This window comes from Marmota marmota, unplaced genomic scaffold, assembly GCF_001458135.2.
Source record: "Marmota marmota marmota unplaced genomic scaffold, marMar, whole genome shotgun sequence".
NCBI classification, from domain to species: Eukaryota; Metazoa; Chordata; class Mammalia; order Rodentia; family Sciuridae; genus Marmota; species Marmota marmota.
The window spans coordinates 4,208,673-4,227,486 of record NW_025999962.1 but is presented as its reverse complement, the minus strand read 5'-3'; the positions used below and the strand labels follow the sequence as shown (position 1 = coordinate 4,227,486).

The following is an 18,814-nucleotide window of genomic DNA, read 5'->3' as shown; positions in this document are numbered from 1 at the left end:
TGCACACCTCTCCCTCCCTCCCTCACTGTCCCTCTCCCTCCCTGTCCCTCTCCCTCCCTCTCACTGTCCCTCTCTCCCTCTCCCCGTCCCCCCCATAAGGAGCAGAGCACTAGGGAGGAAGAAGAGATCCTGGGGAGGCTGCCCTGGCACCGCCTGCTGGAGCATCAGCAGGAGCCTCGGCCGCCGCACCCGTGCACTCGGGGCACCTCTGCTGGCCTGCATCCAGCTAAGGCCGGCGGCTGCTCTGGTACGAGGCAGAGCATGGGACGCTGGGGTCGGGCAGCCTCCCGCTGCAGCAGCCCCGATGGCTCACCCTGCCAGCTGCACTCCCCACCTGAGACCAGGGATGGGAGCACCCGCCACCGTGGGCTGCAGGAAGAGGCCTGGCACCTGTCACAGCACCCTGTGTCGGGGTCACTCCCAGCACTGCTGGCACTAGCTTGCCACCTGATCCCGGTCCGCAGTGTCTGGCCACACCTGGTGAGAACACCCCGCAGACCGACTGCATGGGTGGGGTGGGGTGACACCCTGGACACCTGTCCCAGTGCCAGGTACTCAAAGCCTAAAAATCATGAGGTGGTGGCGGCAGGCAGGGGGACGTGGGGTCCTGGGCACACAGTGAGTGCTCTGGCACGACCTAACCACTGAACACACGGGAGAACAGGTCAGTCTCGGGCTCGGGGTCGCTCTTCTGGAGTAAGAAGTGAGCAGCACGGACCCCTGACATGTGACCACGGACTCCCAGACCACGACTCGGCTCTGGGAGAGGCACCACCACACGCCAACCGGTGGCTGCAAGTACCACCTGCGGTGGCCTGAGGGCATCCTCAGGCCTGTGTGGGGAGCTTGGGGCTCAGTGAGTGCTGGGGGCTACGAGGTGGGCTCAGGAGGAAGTAACCAGGTCACGAGGGTGCTCTCCCCAGAAGAAACCGAAGCAGCTCTGGCAGAACTCCCATCAGTCCTAGCAAAAGGGTCATTGCCCACGAGCAGGCCAGAGCCCTAACTCTCGGGTCTCCTGTCCTCCCACATGCGCCCTTCCTCTCACCACTGCCACGAAGCCTTCAGAGCCACGCCAATGCAGGCGCTTCGCCCTTGAACCGCCAAAACTGAGCTAGGCTGAGCTAGGCGCTGAGTGGCGCCCACCCATGATCCCAGCTACTCGGAGCTGAGGCAAGAGGACTTCGAGTTCACAGCCAGCCTTGGCAATTTAGTGAGATCTCAAAAAAAGTAAACAGAAACAAGTAAATAAACCATGAGCTAAACAAATTTTTTTAAGACAGAATCCCCAGCCTCACGTATTTCATGACAGCAACTGAAACCAAGCTGACAGACGGACCATCAAGACCAGACGAGGGTACTGGCTCTGCCAGAACACCCTGCCCGTCAAGCACAGGCAGGAGGTCTCAACTCTGATGGGCTCAGAGTGGCACTGAGATGCCCAGGAAAGGGGTATTTAAGCAGCCTAGGGCAAAGGTCTGCATTTAGACTTAAGCTCAAAAGAACTTGCACTGTTCTCCCTGGTGGTCTGTGGCTGAGGTGCTTTCAGTGCTCACCTCTGAGTAGCAGAAGCTTCAGGAAGAACCTGCCGGCCAGCAGCCACCCTGCAGATGTGTGTGCAGCTGGCTGGGCTGGGGCTCTCCCTGCACCAGGAGGGAATCCTCTCTCGCCAGCCTGGGTGGTGGCTGCTCCCACTGCATGTCCCCGGTGGCACTGGGAGAAGCAGCTGGCAGACACAGGCCCAGCACCCCAGGAACCCCTCCCTAGGAACAGGCCCCATGACAAGAGCACTGAAGAGCAGCAGCCACACCTCAGCCTTAGTCAGCCTCCCCAGAAAGGAAGCGGCTACAACGCTGGGCCAGGCTGAATGGGAGACCACAGAGCGTCCACACCGACACGGACACCGCGGGGGTGACAGGATGAACACCTGCTACTCACACAGGGCCCAAGAGTCGGACACTGCAGGGGTTCAGATGCAGGAAGCCAGGGTGAGGAAGGCCAGATGGTGCTCCCTCTGGAAACACCTGGGCAGTGACACTGAGGTCACATGCAGAAGCTGGCAAGCTGTGAGCCATGATTTGTAGATCTGCTGTACCCAAGTTACTCCTCAGGAAAGGCACTCGGAACAGTGGACATTACCTGAGTGGCTGACGGCTGCCAGGCAGGCCCTGCAGCACCCTGCATGGAGATGAGGCCACACACCATGCCACAGGGGTGATGCGGCCACGACCGGGGCCTGAGCAGCCCATGTCCCATGTCCAGGCCAGTAGTGGGGTGGCGCTTGGTCCTCGCTGCCCACCACCACCCCATCCTCACCCCAAGAGGGAGGGCGCTTCAGACTCCTCGGCTCAGCTAGACCCAGCGGCCGGCCTGCTCACCAGGACTCGGGAGGTGTGTTGGATTTGGTGAGGGGACCTGAGGGAAGCCCCAGCAGCAGCAGATGCACAACGGGCTCCTCCCTGCCAGCCAAGCGAGCCTCAAAGCCCGTCTGGACCACGGGCCTCAGTGACCAGGGGCACGTGCGCCGAGGACCCAGGGGCTGCGGTGCCGATGCATGATGCGCTCCCCACCCCACGCCCACGGTGCTCTCCCGCGTTTCTGTTCACAAGCAGCTCCTGATCCACCTGGAATCTTCCCGTAAGTATGCGGTAAGGCCGTGGTCTGGCCCAGGGCCCTGGGATTCCAGACCTGGCCTTCATCACTGTCCCTCATGCTGATTCAGCCCTCAGACTTAGCTCTCCTCTCTTGGCGCCCAGCGGCCTGCCCTCCTCCCTGGCCCCATCCTACTGCCACTCACCCTAGACCTGTCTATGTGTCCTGTCAGCTGCTGTCACGAGTAGGCCCTACAGCCTGGCCCTGTCTGTCCACTGCACCGACATCAGGCCTGGCCTTGGCTCAGGCTGCGGCCCACGCCTGCACCCCGTCCCTCCTCTGCTCTCCCAGGTGACGGTGTCTCCTGCCTGTCCTGCCCCAGACAAGGGACGTCCCCCTGCGCAGTCCTTCTCCACCCCGTCCTCTCCTCCTGCCTCTCCTGACACGTGGACTGGAGAACAGCTTATGGCAGACACCCCTGACCCAGGCTTCACACAGGCCACCAGCAGCCCTCCTCCATGCCTGTCACCACCACGGCCAAGGGCCCAGGCCCCAGTCACCAAGCCACACCCTCCGCACACACCACTTCCTGGTTCCCAATTGCACCGCTAACCTTGCTCTCCCCTGGCTTCACGAGGCTGCTCCTTCCAGAGCTGTCCAGCTCCTGACCACACCTTCTCTGCACATACCAGGGTCACAAGTAGGCCCTACAGCAGTACATGCTGCCGCCTCACAAACTGTCCCACTCGGCTTAGATCCTACCACTGGCTCAGACTCTGCAGCGGGGGCCTTCTGCTGGTCTCTGCAACCCTGGTTGGGGTGCGGTCATCCAGCAGGGAATGAGGGCTGTCAGCCTGTTGCCCTGCTCTGCGGCCTCCCCCGGACAGGCTGGTGGCCCTTTGTAGGGGCGGACCCCAGCACCCAGACACCGACCCCACTTCTGCAGCAGCCTGGTTCTTGACGCCCACTGACCCCAAATTCATAGGGCCCAGGCCAGAGTCACTGGGGAAAGGGACAGGTGAGGGCAGGGGCTCTGGGAGGCAGACGGACACCACATGACCGGTCCCGCCAATTCTCAATCTCTGCCCAACCTCTTCCCAAGCCAAGAAGCCACCTGCAGTGCCATCTACTGGGGTCCCACCATCCCCCAAACACAACACAGCCAAACGTGACCGCCTCACCTTCACCCAGGGCCCCCCTCCTCCTCCGTGTTTCCTTCCAGAACTCCAGGTCAGGTCCAGTTCCACACAGGCCTCTCTAGTCCAGCCTCCTCCTGCTCCAATCCCCACCACTAACCACAGGGACCCTTCCGAACACAACAGGAAACGCACCCCTCTGCTCAGCCTGGTCGCCTGGCCCTGCGCACCCCGCCCAGATTCTCCGCCAGCCCCAGGGGCAGCCACGTGCACTGGAACACACTGGGCTGTGGGGCAGAGGTCAGGAGCACACAGGTCAGGCCGCGACAGCACAACCCACCCTCACATAGCCCCTCGCCCCAGGAGCCCAGGGTGAAAGGATGAGAGCCGTCCACCTGGGAGGGCCACGCGCTGGCTCCACATATACCTTAGAGAGCTGCCATGTCAGATGACGGACAGACCCACAGAACCCCTCCCCACCTCCGAGACCCCAACTGTAACAGACACTGGGGAAACTGCAGTGGACCAGGGAGGGTCTGGGAGGGAGGGGCAGAAAAGCAGCGCCTGTCAGAGGTGAGCGCGTGGCACGTGGGTATCTGAAGAACGTTCTGGAGGGGGTAGAGCCACATAAAGACCTCAGAATGGCAGCTGGCAGAACAACTGGAAGAAGAGCAAGGAGCCGGTGTAGTTAGACATGCGGGCAGGGGCCTGGCGACCACCCAAGGGGACAGAGCCGAGGGACATGACGCTGGCCGTGGCAGGCGCGGGAGAGCCAGCCGCATGAGGGCAACGGTCCGAAAGAAACAGACGCAGGGAGACAGACCTGGAGGGCAGCCCAGTGCAGACTCCTGTCCCACAGGCAGCCCGAGCCAGCTCCGCACACCCCACAGCCCCTGCGGGCAGCGACCCCAAGGCACGGTGTCCCCAGCACTCACCCGGTGCATGTCTTCGTACTTGAGGAAGAGCACATTGGCATCCATGCGGTGCTCCCAGAACTCCTGCACGTGCTCAAACCAGGAGCCGTAGCCCACTGTGGACACAGGACATGTGAGCTCAGCTGGAGGGGATGCAGGCCACGCCCCCCCCACCACACACAGACTAGCAAAGGCAGAGCAAACTCTAGGGGTGACAGTCACCCGTGGGCAAGCCACCAGGAGCCCCTGGGCCCCATATTCTAGGCAGGCTTTTCCTGCCACACCTGTGCCTGCGCTGCCTCTGCAGGCTGGGGACCTGGCTGGGGGTGGGGACTTGGGACAGAGACTCCAGCCTGGGAGCCTCGGCAGGAACCCCGACCCCACCAAGCACATGTCAGAGGGAGGACGATGCCAGGGAAGGAAAGAGAGCTGGTCAGAGTCGCTGGTGGGGTAGAGCAGAGAGGGCTCAGACACAGGACACAGACCATGCCGCAGGCTGAGTGCTGAGGGAACACAGGAGTCCTCGAAGGGTCCTCGAGGACTGAAGAGGCAGAAGCCCCAGCCAGCCCACACCGTGGTTCCACCCAGGGGCCGAGCACTTCTGGGCTGGGCAGGGCCGGGCACCAGAGGGGTGAGGGATGCACCACTGTGCACCAGCCACAGTACATCCCCGTGTGCACGGCCCCTGAAAGCTGCCCCACCTGTCCCTCCCGGGGTTTCTGCAGTGCACTTCCAACGGCACTGATGTCAGAGCTCAGCCTGGGAGCCTTGGCAGGAACCCTGACCCCACCAAGCAGCAGGAAGCAGCTGCAGAGGGAGGGTCTGTAGAGATCCCTCCTAGCTGGACCCCGGCCTCCAGGCCACCTGTGGTGGGGCAGCTGCCCAGGGCCCAGCACACGCTGGCAGACACACAGGGCCCACCTCTGCTCCTTCTACAGAAAAAGAGGTGAGTCCTGGAAAAGGGCAGTGACATCAACTGTCATAGGAGACAGGATGCAGGAACCTGGTCACCTAACCTAGGCCACTAGTTGGAACTGAGTCAAGGCTGAGCAGGTGCTGGGTGGAAGGAATGGCCAAATGACTGTGAAAAGGACAGATGGAGGAGACCCTCTTCTGTCCAGGAGAGACGGTGTGTGAACTCTGAAGAGCCCACATCTGCTCTGGGGACACGCAGCTGCACAGAAGCCCCGGAGAAGCCAGCACAGTTGACTGGGTCCGGCAGCCACGGGGCAGCTGAGAGCCCGTCCTGCTATTCCACGCTGCTCCCGGAGAGGGAGCTCCGCCACACAGGGCCTCCCAGCTCCCCTCCCTCTGCAGGGCAGAGACCCAAGACTGGTGGGAAGTCACCATGCACCACTGTCTCCACCCAGGAATGTCCCCACTGCCCCTCAGTGACCCTGCCAGAGTCTCCACATTGCACCTCACAGTGACCCATCCAGAGCATTCTCTGCACTGCATGTGTCATGGTGGCCCTGTCCTGTGTCCCCAAGCAGGTGTCCCTGTCCAGCATGTTCCCCAGAATGTCAGTGACCCGGTCCAGAGTGTCCCCCAGAACATGTGTCACAGCAACTGCAACCACAGATCCCCGCCTTGTGAAACAGGGAGCCCGTCAACAGAGCCCCTCCACATTGCACACCACCCGGCCGGGACCCTCACCCCTGGAATCTCAGGCCACAAAGCCCTCGTGTGGGGCCTTTCTCAGGGACTGTCTTACCCTCACACGATGCTCGACCTTTGCCATCTGTCTACCAGGGACCGGTGTCATTTTAATGCCCCGCACATGTGTTTCCAACTTGTTTAGAACCCAGGGAAAACCTGTGTGCCCTTGTCGCACACCAGCTGGGGATCCGAGTCACTCGATGGCGTGCAGCACCCAGCGTGGCCTCGAGCTGGGTGCGTGGGGCTGCCACCTGATGGGGGAGGTCTGCATCGGGACAGCCTCTGCCTGCTCTGCCGAGCAGTGGCCTGAACTTGGCAGGCTGTCACTGGGGCATTGTCCCCAGGCTTCTACAGGACAGGGCTACGTGCTGAGACCAAAGCGCGTGTTGCTGGGGTGGCCACTCAGCGAGCTGCTACTCAGATGCTGGGCAGGCTGGGCCCAGGGAAGCTAAAGGAGGCCCTATGGCAGGCTCAGGTGGCCTTGGGGCGCAGGGGCTGCCACCTCCTACCCTGTCGGGCAGGGACCCTGCTACACAGGTGTAGTTGAAGCAAAGATCCGTTGGGAAGAAACAAAACCGCTCTGAACTTTCAGGCTCCAGCAGCTGAATGCGTGAGCAGCAGGCTCGGAGGGACTCGCCCTCAGCCAGGCCTGGGGACGCTCCAGGCCTGCTGCCCTGGGCTCCATGTTCCTGGATTCTGTCACAGGCTTCATCCTGATCTCGTCAGAACCCCCACAAGGGGCCCCAGGTACTTCTGCTGGAACAAACAGAGAGGGTGCTCTCTGCCTGGGATGCAGCACAGCCCAGTGTGGGTGAATCCAGTGGGAGCGGGCCCGGCTCCAGACTTCTGGGTACAGTCCCAGGTGGCCACCTGCTGGCCCCAAACACCCAAAGAAGCTGCCCGTGCTGTGGAGGCCTGGGCAGGAGGGAGCGCATCTGTACCAGGAGCTGCTGCTACCACCCAAGGGGACAGGTGGCCCGACAGCAAAGAGAAGCGAGGTCAGGGAGGGCAGAGGAAAACCGTGAAGACAGGGCTGCTTCTCCCTGTCCTAAGCCGTGGTGGGGTCACAGCCCCACTCCCCTAGCCCTGCACACCTGCTCCCTGGGGACACCAGCTTTCCACACAGGGCACTGTCCCACCACGGGGCCTACCCCATCACCTGCCTGTCCCTGAGGTCCAGCCGAAGGCCACATGAAGGTCACATCTAGCTGCAGCCTTCTCCAGGGCCCATGGCCAGCGGCAGTGACACTGTAGCCTCTGGGTTTGCTATTTCTGTTCCCACCCGTCTGGTTCCCACGCAGGAAGAAGGGATTTTGAACTGGGGCTCCCGGAAGCGCCAACAGGGTGGTAGGGAGCAGGGTTCTAGAGTCCCAGGACCCACTGCCACGTCCCAGCCCCGGCATCTCAGCACGCGGCCAGCGGCCCACCCGGCAGCTCCACCACCATCGGGAGACAGGCCACCTAAGGTTCCCAGGGAGCTGTGAGCACTGGCACCCTCCGGGGTGACCGATCCCGGGCACTGCACCCCGAAGGGGACACGTACGCTTGTCGTTCATGAACCTCCGGCAGAACTCCTGGAAAGTGCCCCGGTAGCTCATGGTCCGCAGCGAGCGGTGGAACTGGTAGTAGGACACCACCAGGTCCTTGGGGTTCCGAGCCATGTAGATGACCTGTGGGCAGAGGAACACGGTGAGCAGAGGCCCCTCCCAGGCCGACTGCACAAAGTTCTGAACCGACACCACTCCGCAGGCCAGGGTGGGCGGGGACTCTGCCCAGAGATGGGCTCCTGCCCGCGAAGTGCTTGCCGGGTAAGTACCGAGCACTGGCTGCCCTTTTGTCCTCCACACCACTTTAAAACAGAGATCAGGAAAGTTACAATGTGAGGCTGGCGACAAGAACTTCGGGCCTCGGAACGCAGCACACTAGGGAGGCTGGAGGCAGAGAAGGGCACAGGGCGGCAGCCGCCAGGGGACACGCACTGCTCCGCCGTAAAGGCAGAGCCAGCTAAAACACGGGTGAAGGGCTGTGTCCCCGGATGCAGGTGGCTGAGGTTCCGAGGGGAGCCCAGGCCAGTGGGTGGCGCGGCTATGGCATGACCCACAAGGAGGGTATGGCGGGTTACCTTGGAGTCACCGTTGTGGAGGTCGGAGGGCAGGAAGCGGTAGGGGAGGTGGCTCTTGATGAGGCGGGGAGACGTCAGTTCCTGCGGGCAGAGGAGAAGTTCTGGGGGAGGCACAGCCATCGTTTGTCTTTTTTAAGGGCCCTTCCAAGGGGACCAGGAGGAAGGGGTCTCCAACAGAGCAGGACCCACCACATCACCTGGCCAACTTCTCTCCCAGACATGGCCCCCATCAGGCTGGACCCTGCGGGCAGAGATGAGGGCCCCCGCCCTCAGCCTGATGAGATGACTTCTCACAGCCACAGAGGTCACGCAGAGACCCAGGAGCGGCCCACCCAGCCCGGAGGGGCCTAGGACAGGCCAGCAGGGCCGGCGCCAGCTCAGGCAGCAGCTCCCGAGACCCGAGCCTCCAGCCAACAGCCCCGCGCGGCCACCTGCCCCCAGCCCTTCTCCACACAGTGGGCGGGTCAACCCTGGAAGCATCTCCAGCTCCCGTGCCCATGCAGGGACCCCTTCCCTGTCACCCCAGGAACAAGACCAGCCCCCTAGGGGCTCATAGACCTGGGATCTGGCGCCCACAGCCCCCCAGCCGCTCCCTGCTCAGGAGCCAGGCTCCTGGGGCCATGGGGTCTCTGTGCCCCTGGTCCCTCTGCTCCTCTCTTTCTGGACCATTCTAAGCAGCCCCCAAGGAGACGCCAAGCCTGTCCCTTCCTGACCCACTGTCCTCTAGTGCTGATGACCATGGTAACTACTAAGGCTTCCTGTCTCTTCCTACATGAGGCTGTGAGCTGATCTGGCCAGCTCCCAGCCGCAGCCCAGTGCCGGGCAGGGCCGGCTCCCAGCACAGCCGCCTCCCAGCACAGTCGCACTGCGCGCCTCCTGGACAAGTCAAGGAGAAGCCCACGCACCCAGGCCCACACCGCAGGGCACAGAGGGATCTGCGTGCAGTGGGGTTTCTCTGAGATCTGTGTTCCAGAAAGTCCACCTGGCAGGGGGCAGAAAGTCCACCTGGCAGGGGGCAGAAAGTCCACCTGGCAGGGGGCGGGCAGGCGAGACCAAAGCTGCAGCTGCAGTGCTCAGGGGATGGCGCCGGAATTCAAAGGTGGCTGAGAGGTGGCGAGAGGAAGACCCAGACCCGTGGGAGGACAAATACACAAACACACTACAGACGTGTACACAGTCGTACATACACATCAGGTTCCCCCCCAGGAGCACTGGGGGTTGAACCCAGGGGCCGACTACACCAATTTCATACGCAGTCCTTTATTTCTTGTTTTTTATTTTGAGACAGGGTCTCACCAAGCTGCTGAGGCTGGCCTCCTCGTGCCTCAGCCTCCCAAGTCACTGGGACTCCAGGCTTGTGTTGCCACCACGCTGGCTTATTCCATTTTCAAAACCAAACATTTGATGCAAACCCATCCTCCTGGCTCCCTCAACAGCTGGGGGAGTCGGGGAGAGGCCAGAGCCTGCTTTCCACTGGTGGCCCCATATCCACACCCTCCCTGCCGCCCCTCGGCATCTGCTTCCCTCTCTCTCGCACACTCCCTGACCTCAGGGGACCCACACCCTGCTCAGGTGCAGGGTCACAGTAATGGGCTCAGACCTATGGGTTTCTCTCCTGGCCATCTGGGGCCACCTGGGCTCTCTCCTCTCCTGCATCCAGAGCCCTCTGAACCCCCTCAGCATCCACTGCCACTAAGCAGGTGTGACTGCAAAGCACTGGACATGGTCGCGAGGGGCTGGGGCCGCCAGCGCAGGCAGTACCTTGATGATGTCCAGGCCTGGCTGGGGGTACTCCAGGACCGGGAGCTGCTCGTCGATGTTCATCAGGCCGATCTCATCGGGGTCGGCCCCTTGGCTCACCAGGTAGACAACCTCCTGCAGCAGGCTTGTGCCTGGGGACAGAGGCCAGAGGGGCACTCAGGCAAGTCCGGGCCAGCCCTGCAGGCGGGCAGCACCTCGGCCCAGGGAGCAGGTTGAGTCTGCGGACACAGCACTCCAGCCTGAGCCCCACTGCGGCGGGTGACCTGGGTGTCGCCGCTCCCTTGGAGTTCAGAGGGGAGGGATGCTCCTGCTTCTGGGTCCGGAGCCTGCAGGGCTGACTTTCTCAGCTGATGCAGGAGGGCCCAGGGTCAGGGAGAACTGGCAGCCAGGTCTTCACACCCGCCGGGTGTCCACCGTGATCCCGCGCCCATGGGCTACAGACTGCTGACGGACTCGCCTCACAAAGTAGCGAGCCAGCATGGACAGTCCGCTGCTGGATCTGGGGGCCTTCCCTCTGGGATGAACAGCACATCTCAGGTTCAGCGTCCCCAACCTCGAAGCCCTACGGCTTCCCGGTGTTCACAACCCAGGCCCAGGCACCTCCTTTGCCAAGGTCCCCAGGGGCCCTGGCTCCTCCACCCTGACGGGCCCCCAAGCTCCCCACCCTGGGGCCCTGGCCTCTGGCTGCTTCCTGCTCCTGCCTCAGGCACCTCTGGGAGTGCGGCGGAGGGACCCCCCACACACAGCCGCACCTACAGGCCACGCAGGCTCGCGCCCCCCCGTGGAGCCCGGGACAGCAGGTCCCCATGGAACCCACTTCTGTACCAGCTACGCCCACAGGCCACAGAGCAGCTCAGGGATGGGTAGAGCAGGAAGAGGTGGAGGCCAGCCTGCCCACGCGGTGCATGAGCCCCTACTCTGGGCACAGTCCTGCTCTGGCCTCCAGGGACGGGGGGACACACCCAGGAGCCAGCAGAGGGTCCAGAGCACTGCCAGGGAGGGGGCCGCATATTTTCTTCAGCCTGCGTCCTCGCTCCTGGCACCCTGGTCCCGTGGGCCAGGCCACCCACCGCCACCACCCCCAGGACCCGCAGAACAGATGGGGCCAGCTTAGCACTCGGTCCCTTCACTCTGGGGGTCCCAGTGCTGTCCCTTGTGCCTCCCCACTTCTGGCCCAGACCGCGGCCCTCAGCACCCTCCAAGATGGCCTCACCCCACCCCACTCCTGCAGCCCAGTCTCAGGTGGACCCTGCTTCCCAGAGCAGCACCAGGTGCCTGGCCATAGCAGAGGCCTGGCCACAGCCCACACTGCCCACCTCAGCAAATGGCCACCTGGTGGCAACACTGGCAGTGCTGCTACCCACCTGCCTCTGACCTCAGCCAAGTCTACTGGGGCTGAGTTGACCCCTCCTCTCCCATGTGAACTGCTTCCTGCATGAGCCACGTGGCTCCATGCTGCTGCCAGTGCGCCCTCCTTCACGCCTGCCTTCAGCACAGCAACAGACCCGGAGAAGTGAGGGTGCCTGCCAGGCCGTGAGCCCTGGAGACTGCATACTCCCGGAGCCAAGGCAAGGTCCCGAGCTGCAAGCCTGTCTCTGCCCAAGCCCCGTCCTCCCGTGGGGCTGTCTGCATTTGGTGGTACCTGCCCGAGCCCAGTCAGCACCTCTGCCCCCTCTACATGTCTACTGAAATGTCACCTCCCAGCAAGGGCTCCCTGACCCATCCTGCACCCCGTCACAACATCCCCACTGTGTCAGCAGCCCAGGACGGCTGCAAATTCCTCCTGTTCCGCGGCCCGCCCCACAAAGGCAGGGGCCTCGGGACCCAGGTCAAGTGCAGGGTACAGGCCCTGCCTCCTGAGGGCACAAAGCCAGCTGACCTGACAAAATGATCAGAGAAAAGGAGGACTGGAGCCAGGGGTGTCCACCGACTGAACACCTGCCCACCCCAGGTGTGTGCCTATGCACCTGCACCCGGGGCCAGGTGCAGACTCCAGAGCCCGGCCGAGCCCTGCGGGGCCTGCCCAGGGCCACGCCGCAGTCCCCGACTGCTCTCACCGCTCAGTCCCTCACCCAGCCGCAGCCGTGGGGGCTGCACAAGCTGCCCATCCCTAAGCACAGTCCCTCAGGGCCTGGGAGGCCACCTGCACCCAGGGCGGCCTCTGCTGCCTCTTCCCCGCCTCTGACTCCAGCAGGCCTCCACCTCCTCCAGCGCAGCGGCCCAAGCCTTCAGCAGGCTGCCCTCTGCCTGGCCAACGGGGACTTGACCCCTGGGTCCCCGTCCTCAAGAAGGCTTCCCCAGTCCAGCCAGGGACCTGCCCTGCCCCAGAGCCCAGCACTTCCTGTCCTCCTGGTCTCACAGGGTCTGACAGGGGACTCTCCAGGAGGAGAACTCAATCCACCGGACAGTCCTGGGGAGGCACAGGCAGCTTCAGGACCAGGACAGGTGGGCAGAGGCCAAACCAACGCACAGGAGGGGAGCCGCAAGGGAGCTGGGCATGTGAGCAGGACGCCAGCCTGAGGCCCGGGCAACGTGACCTGTGGGGGGGGAGGGGAAGTGACAGGCAGGGCCACCACTAGTCAGTGACAGAAGCCACGCACTCCCCTGGGGCCCAGTGTAGGGGGGGTGGCCACAAGACGCCCGCATCCCGCCCTCACCTGCGCTCCAGGTCCCCATGCCCACACCTCTGCACCTGGTCCCCAGAGGAGGAACCTCCCGCCCGCCCCGGCAGTCACCCCTTCATGGCCACCACCCCACCTGACTCCCAGAGCTCTGCGGTCAGAACTGGTCCCTGCCGGTCGCCCTCCTCCTGGCAGCCATTTAGGCGCTCTGCCACCAAGTCCTGGACACGTGGCACCTCATGTGCTCCCCAAACCTCGTCCCTCCGGCTCCCCTCCGGCTCAGGTGCAGGTGCTGTAGGTCCATCGGGGAGGCTGCCAGGCAACTGGTCAGAGGTGAGGCCACACCCCCGTGGGGACCTGGAGGCCCCCGTTTGCCAGGTGCTCCAAGTCGGCAGCAGCCCGAGGGGCGTATGGAGGTCCCTGCAGACACTGCCCACCCTGCTCTCCCTCCCTCAGGGGACAACCCCGCTCCTGGAGGAGGAGGAGGCACACTGCCCACCGTCCCCAGCTCTGCAGAGTCCGCCACACAGAGGAGGACGGGGAGTGGAGGAGCAGGCAGCCCAGTGACCCGACTGCCCACCAGAGCCGGCTCACAGGCCCACCCCGGCCCGTGCCTCCCGAGGGGCCGACAGCCATCCCAGCAACCTCCAGGGGCCCCCGGGACACACTAATGATGCCCGAGTCCTGCTGCTGGGGGGGCGGCGCCCCACAGGTGAGGGCTGCTGACCTACAGCAGCTGGCCCCCAGGCAGCGCTAGCACCCAGGGCCAGAGCAGGACGCCAGGCCTTCCGGCCCTCAAGGGGAGGCTTCAGAGCCAGCACCTTGTCTGGCAGTCAGGACACCAGGAGGGACCACTAGGGACACTTGATCCAGGGTGCAGAAAGCCGAACACACCTGCTCCCCGTGAGCCACGAGGGGCCAGGCAGGCCACAGAAGCCAGCTCTACTCAGCAGGGCAGCAGGACGGGGAAGGGCGGAGCCTCCCGGGGAGGCGGAGCAGGCGGGAGGGGAGGGGAGGGGCAGCAGCAGCCTCAAACAGCCTGGGGTGCACCAGGCTGGAACTCCCAAAAAGGAGGAGGGGGTAGAGAAGTATTCGAGAAGATAAGAATCTTTCCAAAACAACAAGAAGCCTCCATGGATATAAAACATTCAGAGAACCACAAGCAAGATAGCTGATCAAAATCAAAATAAAGCCAACAAAAATCGCATTCAAAGCATGAAAACCAGAGGTCCACAGGAAACGTCTGCCACCAGGGAGGACGGAGGCACCACAGCCCCAGCAGCCCCAGGGCCCGAGCGCCCGAGCGCCAGGGCAAGGGGCGTCTGGGCAGCACTGAGCTGCGAGCAGAAAGCTCTGAAGACAGGTCCTCTGCAGGTGACGGAGGAGACAGGGAGGAGAAGGGAGGGGGTAGGAGTCCAGAGACCAGAGACCAGAGACACCGCGCTGTTGGACCAGGGGCTGGCGAGCATGGAGGGGGCCAGATCAGGGGGGCTGGCCAAAGACCATGCCAAGGCAGCACAGGGCCAGGGAGAGGCCAGGCAAGGAGATGTTTCCCGGAGATTGTGCTGGCCACGGGCTAGAGAGGAACCAGGGGTCCAGGAGGAGGGCGCTGAGGAGCTGCAGGGGAGGGACGGCCAGGGTGGCAGAGCTGCGGCCCCCAGATCCGCGCTCCCTGAGAAAAGACTGGGGAGCCCAGGAAGGGAGGCCAGGAAGGGAGCCCAGGAAGGGAGGCCAGGAAGGGAGGCCAGGAAGGGAGGGCGAGGAGCGGCCACTGTCTGGGAGGAATGACGGGTGGGGAGCCAGCACCAGGCCCTGGAGCGCAGACAGGGGCCTGGGGTCTCTCCCAGAGACAACAGGGCCACAGGATGCTGCCCGAGGCCCTACCCCTTCCCTCTGGAACCCGTGAGCTCTCCGGACTTTGACTTCGCAGCCCATCCAGCAATGGGGAGAAACCTCCAGGGGCCCAGAGATCTGGTCACTGCTCCCCCCCCAGCGCAGGCTTCCAACTGTGTGAAGCTGGGATGGCGAAGGTACACTGGGAGGGCAGGGGAGAGGGCAGGAGCAGCGGCAGTCACCCTGGCTCACACTGGAGGCCCTGCATCTCCCTCGGCAGCAGGCTCCTCGCCACAGCACACTCTGCTACCTGGTGCCACGCTGAAAGGCCTGACCAGGACCTCAGACGGAGCCTGCACCTGAGACCTACTGGCGGCCAGGGGAGTCCCTCAGCATCTGCTGGGCTTCCTCATCCATGGAGGTGTGAAGCGACTCCTCCAGGGAGAGCCAGCCCACGCCTCCGCCTCGGCCTGTGCCTCTCCATGCCACTCAGCTGCCCACGCCAGCTGGCCCGTGGCCCTCACCCGGGCTTCACTTTTACATCAGGGAAGAGGAACCAGTCACGGGGTGCATCTGCGCTGGGGACAGTGCAGGTGGGGAGTGGGCCGGGCCTGAGCAGCCCCGCCCACCCAGCCTCCTTGTGAGCCTCCCCAGCAGCTGTCCAGCCTGGGCCAAGCAAGGGCCCCCCGGCTCCTCACCCAGTGTCTGGAAGGTGGAGACTCAGTGACCCCGTGGACTGCAGACCCCCACTCCGCAGGGGCAACAGGCCCAGAGAAGGCCCGGGGCCCACCACGGCCACACAGCGGCCAGGCAAGGCCAGGACTCCGCCAGGCCGCGCGGCCAGCAGCAGTGCTCCTCTCCTGTCACTGGAGAACAGCCCTCCAGGACCAGGGGAGGTGACGCCAGCGAGCTGGCCGCCTGGCTGAGCCAGGAGCTCATTCTGTGACTCTGGACGCACCCCCACGAGGACCAGGAAGCCCCAGAGCAACCTGCTGGCGAGACGACGGCAGTGACGGCCACAGCCGCAGCCTGTGATGACAAGGGACTCCCAGACACGAGCGGACCAACTCCGCGGCAACCCTGGGCCATGGACAGGTGGTGACCTCCCCAGAGGCTCTGGGCTGCCAGGCTAGGTCAGCTTCACCTGGACGTCATCCTCGCGGCTGCCCAAGGTGGGAGGCGCCAGCCACAGGGCCACCTGAAGGGGTCAGTTCAGTCTGATTGTGAATCAAACAGCCACCTGTGGCTAGCAGCACTGGGGTGGCCAACCGTCCCCACCTGTCACCTGAGCTGCCCAGTCAGAAACATACTCTTGCTAGTGCTGTCACCGAGGGGAAGGCCCTGGACAGGAGGCAGAGGCCAGCACCTGGTGACCACAGCCTTCTCCACAGAAGCCCCTCTTGAGAATGCCACTGATCCCCCAGGGGGCTGGGGCCCAGGAAAGGACTCTGCAGGACCTGGGCCCTGACCACCTGGGAGCTATGGTCTCCTAGACTCGGGCGCTGGAAACCCAGGGTGCCCACCCCCTGGGAAGGAGCAGCTGGTCCCGGCTACTTGCCCCAATCCAAGCACCAACTGGGTCCCATCTCCCCCAGCAGTGTGTGCCAAGGGTGGCCACCAGTGCATCTGGCATGGTGGGCACAGAGGACAGCAAGCGGCCACTGACGGCTGCGGGGGTGAGTGACCACTCGGAACCTCCACCCCCGCAGGCCTGCCCCAGTGGCCACCAGGGGTCAGGAGGCAGAGGCTCCCCCTGGTACGCCACAGCGCAAGGTCCTGGCACTGGCTCAGGGCCACCCACGGGTAAGCAGCAGCGCTTACCAGGATTGCGCGGGCAAAGCAGGCTCTCAATGCAGGATCGGCGCCCCATGGTCAGGAGGGGGAAGAGGGCAGGGGAGGGGAGGACGTGGCAAGGACCTACGAACAGGCACCGAAGTCCACCTGAGAGGGCTCAGCACTGACGAAAACCTCCAACGCCTCAATGCCCCGAGACCCCCAGGGTCAATCACACTTGAGAGAAGGCCACCCCCCAGGGCCAGTGCCCTAGGGCCTCCACGACTGTCCAAAGGCACTGACCCTGGGCAGGGGAGAAGCTGCCACGGACCAGGAGACCTGGACAGAGCTTGCCTCTGTCCCTTGGCGGCTGTGTGACTGAGCCAGCCTCCACGGAGGTTCTAAAATCAAGGTAGAGGACCCCGGCAGACTGGCCCTGGCCACACCCGGCACTCAGACCTGACCCTTCCCACGGGGTCTAGGACCCCGCGGTAAGAGCCAGCGCGTGCTGAGGACGACCGCCTGAGGACCCCGAGCTGGCACCGCCTCTGCACCTGCACAGGTGAAGGGTGACCTTGAGTGAGAGCCACTAAAAGCTCCGGCTCCTCGCTAGCACCCCGACCTGGCCCCAAGCTGCCCTGCTGCTCCACTGGCCACAGGGGAGGGCGTCCAAGGTCCTCTGCCCGGTGCACACCATGCTTGCTCACTGCACGTCACCAGCTCTATGCACACACAGCAGGACGGGGAGTATGACACCTTCACTGGACTCGAAGCTGGCGTGACCCCCTCTCCTGAGACCTTTACCCTGATGCCACCGGCGACAAGAGGTGGGTGGAAAGGAGCCAGGTGGGACGGAGTGGGGACAGGTCAGGGAGCAGCAGCCAGCACAGTCCTGCGCATGCGACTCTTCCTCCCAGGAGGGTCCCAGGCCCGTGAGCTGGGCTCCGAGCGTCACTCACCCCCGCAGCCTCCAATTCCACCTGTGAAATGGGGCCTCACCAGGCCACTCCCATTCTTGGGACGGACCCCTGAGACGATGGCACCAGGGCTCTGAAGCGACAGGGCTGAGCTGCCTGGTGGCCGGTGTCACCCCTGGCTGACCACAGGGAAAGGTGCAGGGAGCCGCGAGCCGGGAGCCGCGAGCCGGGAAGGGGGAGGCCCGGGGCTGCAGACAGCCGCTGCCCACTCAAGACGGGGCTCTCTGGTGCAGCGTGAAGGGACCTCACGCAGGGCCTACAGGCCTCACCCGGGGACAGAGAAGCTGGGGCTCCCCCCTCGCTGGAGTCTCCGATGTGCTTCTGTGTGACTCCTCAAGGAACCCAGGAAGCTCCCCAGCAGCACCCACCAGGCCCCAGCGCAGGGTCCCTGGAGTGCAGAGCTCAGCGGGGCACAGACACCCAGTCACAGGGCCTGACCTGCCCCCGGGGCTGCTCCGCAGCCTCCCCTCCTCCCCCCACGGAACAGGTAAGGCAGGACCACGGTCCCCACCAGCAACCCAGAATCCTAGGACTCCCGATGCCAAGGACCCCGCGACTCCGGCCCAGGCCATCCTGTCCCAAGCCAACAAGAGACTGTTCTGAATCTTCCTCGCAGGAGCTCAGCTACAGCCCAGCTCACCCCCAGGGCCAGCCCACCCGGCCAGGGGCCTTACAGAACCCGCGCCCTACACACCTGCTCCCAAGGGCCAAACCCTCCGCCCACGGGGACCCAAGGTTGGAGTGGAAGCGCTGGGTGGGTGGTGGAGGCCTGTCCCTGGCCACAGCAAGCTGCCCGTGTCCATCTCTGTCCATTTCCTCTTCCCAAGAATGGCCAGGAGGGCCTGCAGGCTGTGGTCAGGCGGAGGGAACAGGGACATTCTGCAACCTGACTGCCCGGGGCCCTCCACCAAAAGCCTCCTCCCCGCCTTCCCAGTGGGGCCTGGGGCGCCACAGCAGGACGCCAAGCCCCCAGCTCCTGCCCAGCTCCTGCCCCGCTGCTGGTCAGAGGCAACCCCCAGGCCAGCCACCGGCTAAACCACACAGTGGCCCCGACTCAGACGTCTCCCCAAACAGCAAGGGAACCCCGGGGGTCCCCCTCTTCCCCACTCCAGCGGCCCTAGGCCAGCACCTCTTCCGCAGGCCTGGAGGCCCCCAGCCTGGCTCTCCGGCCCAGGTCTGCCACGCACAGCTGTGTGACCTTGCACAAGCCACCTCCCCTCTCTGAGCCTTAGTGCCCAGACTGAAAAGGTGGGGGTGACCATCTCCGCCCGACAGGACTGCTCGTGTCCACCTGGGTTAACGCTGGGAACGTGACTGCCCCGGGTCCTGCGTGGGCGATGCAGGCAGTCCTGCAGCACGGGGACGCGAGGGGCACCCTCCGGACACGGCTGGCCCCATCCCCCAGCAGGGCCCAGGCTGCCAAGGAGCC

At 64.2% G+C, this 18,814-nt stretch overlaps 2 protein-coding genes across 2 annotated transcripts in view; one reads left to right on the top strand and one right to left on the bottom strand.

Annotated features, from left to right (window-relative positions):
* Sult4a1 (sulfotransferase family 4A member 1) overlaps positions 1-16,505 on the bottom strand; it is a 21,631-nt gene extending 5,126 nt beyond the window's left edge. Inside the window, exons 1-6 of the mRNA XM_048802977.1 lie at positions 16,457-16,505; positions 15,386-15,664; positions 10,182-10,336; positions 8,421-8,501; positions 7,842-7,968; positions 4,661-4,755 (exon numbers count right to left, since the gene is read on the bottom strand). Coding sequence (XP_048658934.1) covers positions 4,661-4,755; positions 7,842-7,968; positions 8,421-8,501; positions 10,182-10,336; positions 15,386-15,664; positions 16,457-16,505 — 786 coding nt within the window. The remainder of the gene's footprint in view (positions 1-4,660; positions 4,756-7,841; positions 7,969-8,420; positions 8,502-10,181; positions 10,337-15,385; positions 15,665-16,456) is intronic.
* Positions 14,248-18,808, top strand: LOC125616804 (basic salivary proline-rich protein 2-like). Its single transcript, XM_048803014.1, has 3 exons — positions 14,248-17,235; positions 17,847-17,872; positions 18,002-18,808. The coding sequence occupies exons 1-3, from the start codon at positions 17,133-17,135 to the stop codon at positions 18,608-18,610; spliced, it is 738 nt and encodes a 245-aa protein (XP_048658971.1). The 5' UTR covers positions 14,248-17,132; the 3' UTR covers positions 18,611-18,808.
* The last annotated feature ends 6 nt before the right edge of the window (positions 18,809-18,814 follow it).

What these genes read in the sequence shown, in the direction of transcription:
- LOC125616804 (XM_048803014.1), top strand. Translation starts at nt 17,133, where the DNA reads ATGCACACACAGCAGGACGGGGAGTATGACACCTTCACTGGACTCGAA. An exon ending in GATGCCACCGGCGACAAGAG is followed by an intron (nt 17,236 to 17,846) that starts GTGGGTGGAAAG and finishes GCTGCTCCGCAG; the next exon opens with CCTCCCCTCCTCCCCCCACG. An exon ending in CTCCTCCCCCCACGGAACAG is followed by an intron (nt 17,873 to 18,001) that starts GTAAGGCAGGAC and finishes TCTTCCTCGCAG; the next exon opens with GAGCTCAGCTACAGCCCAGC.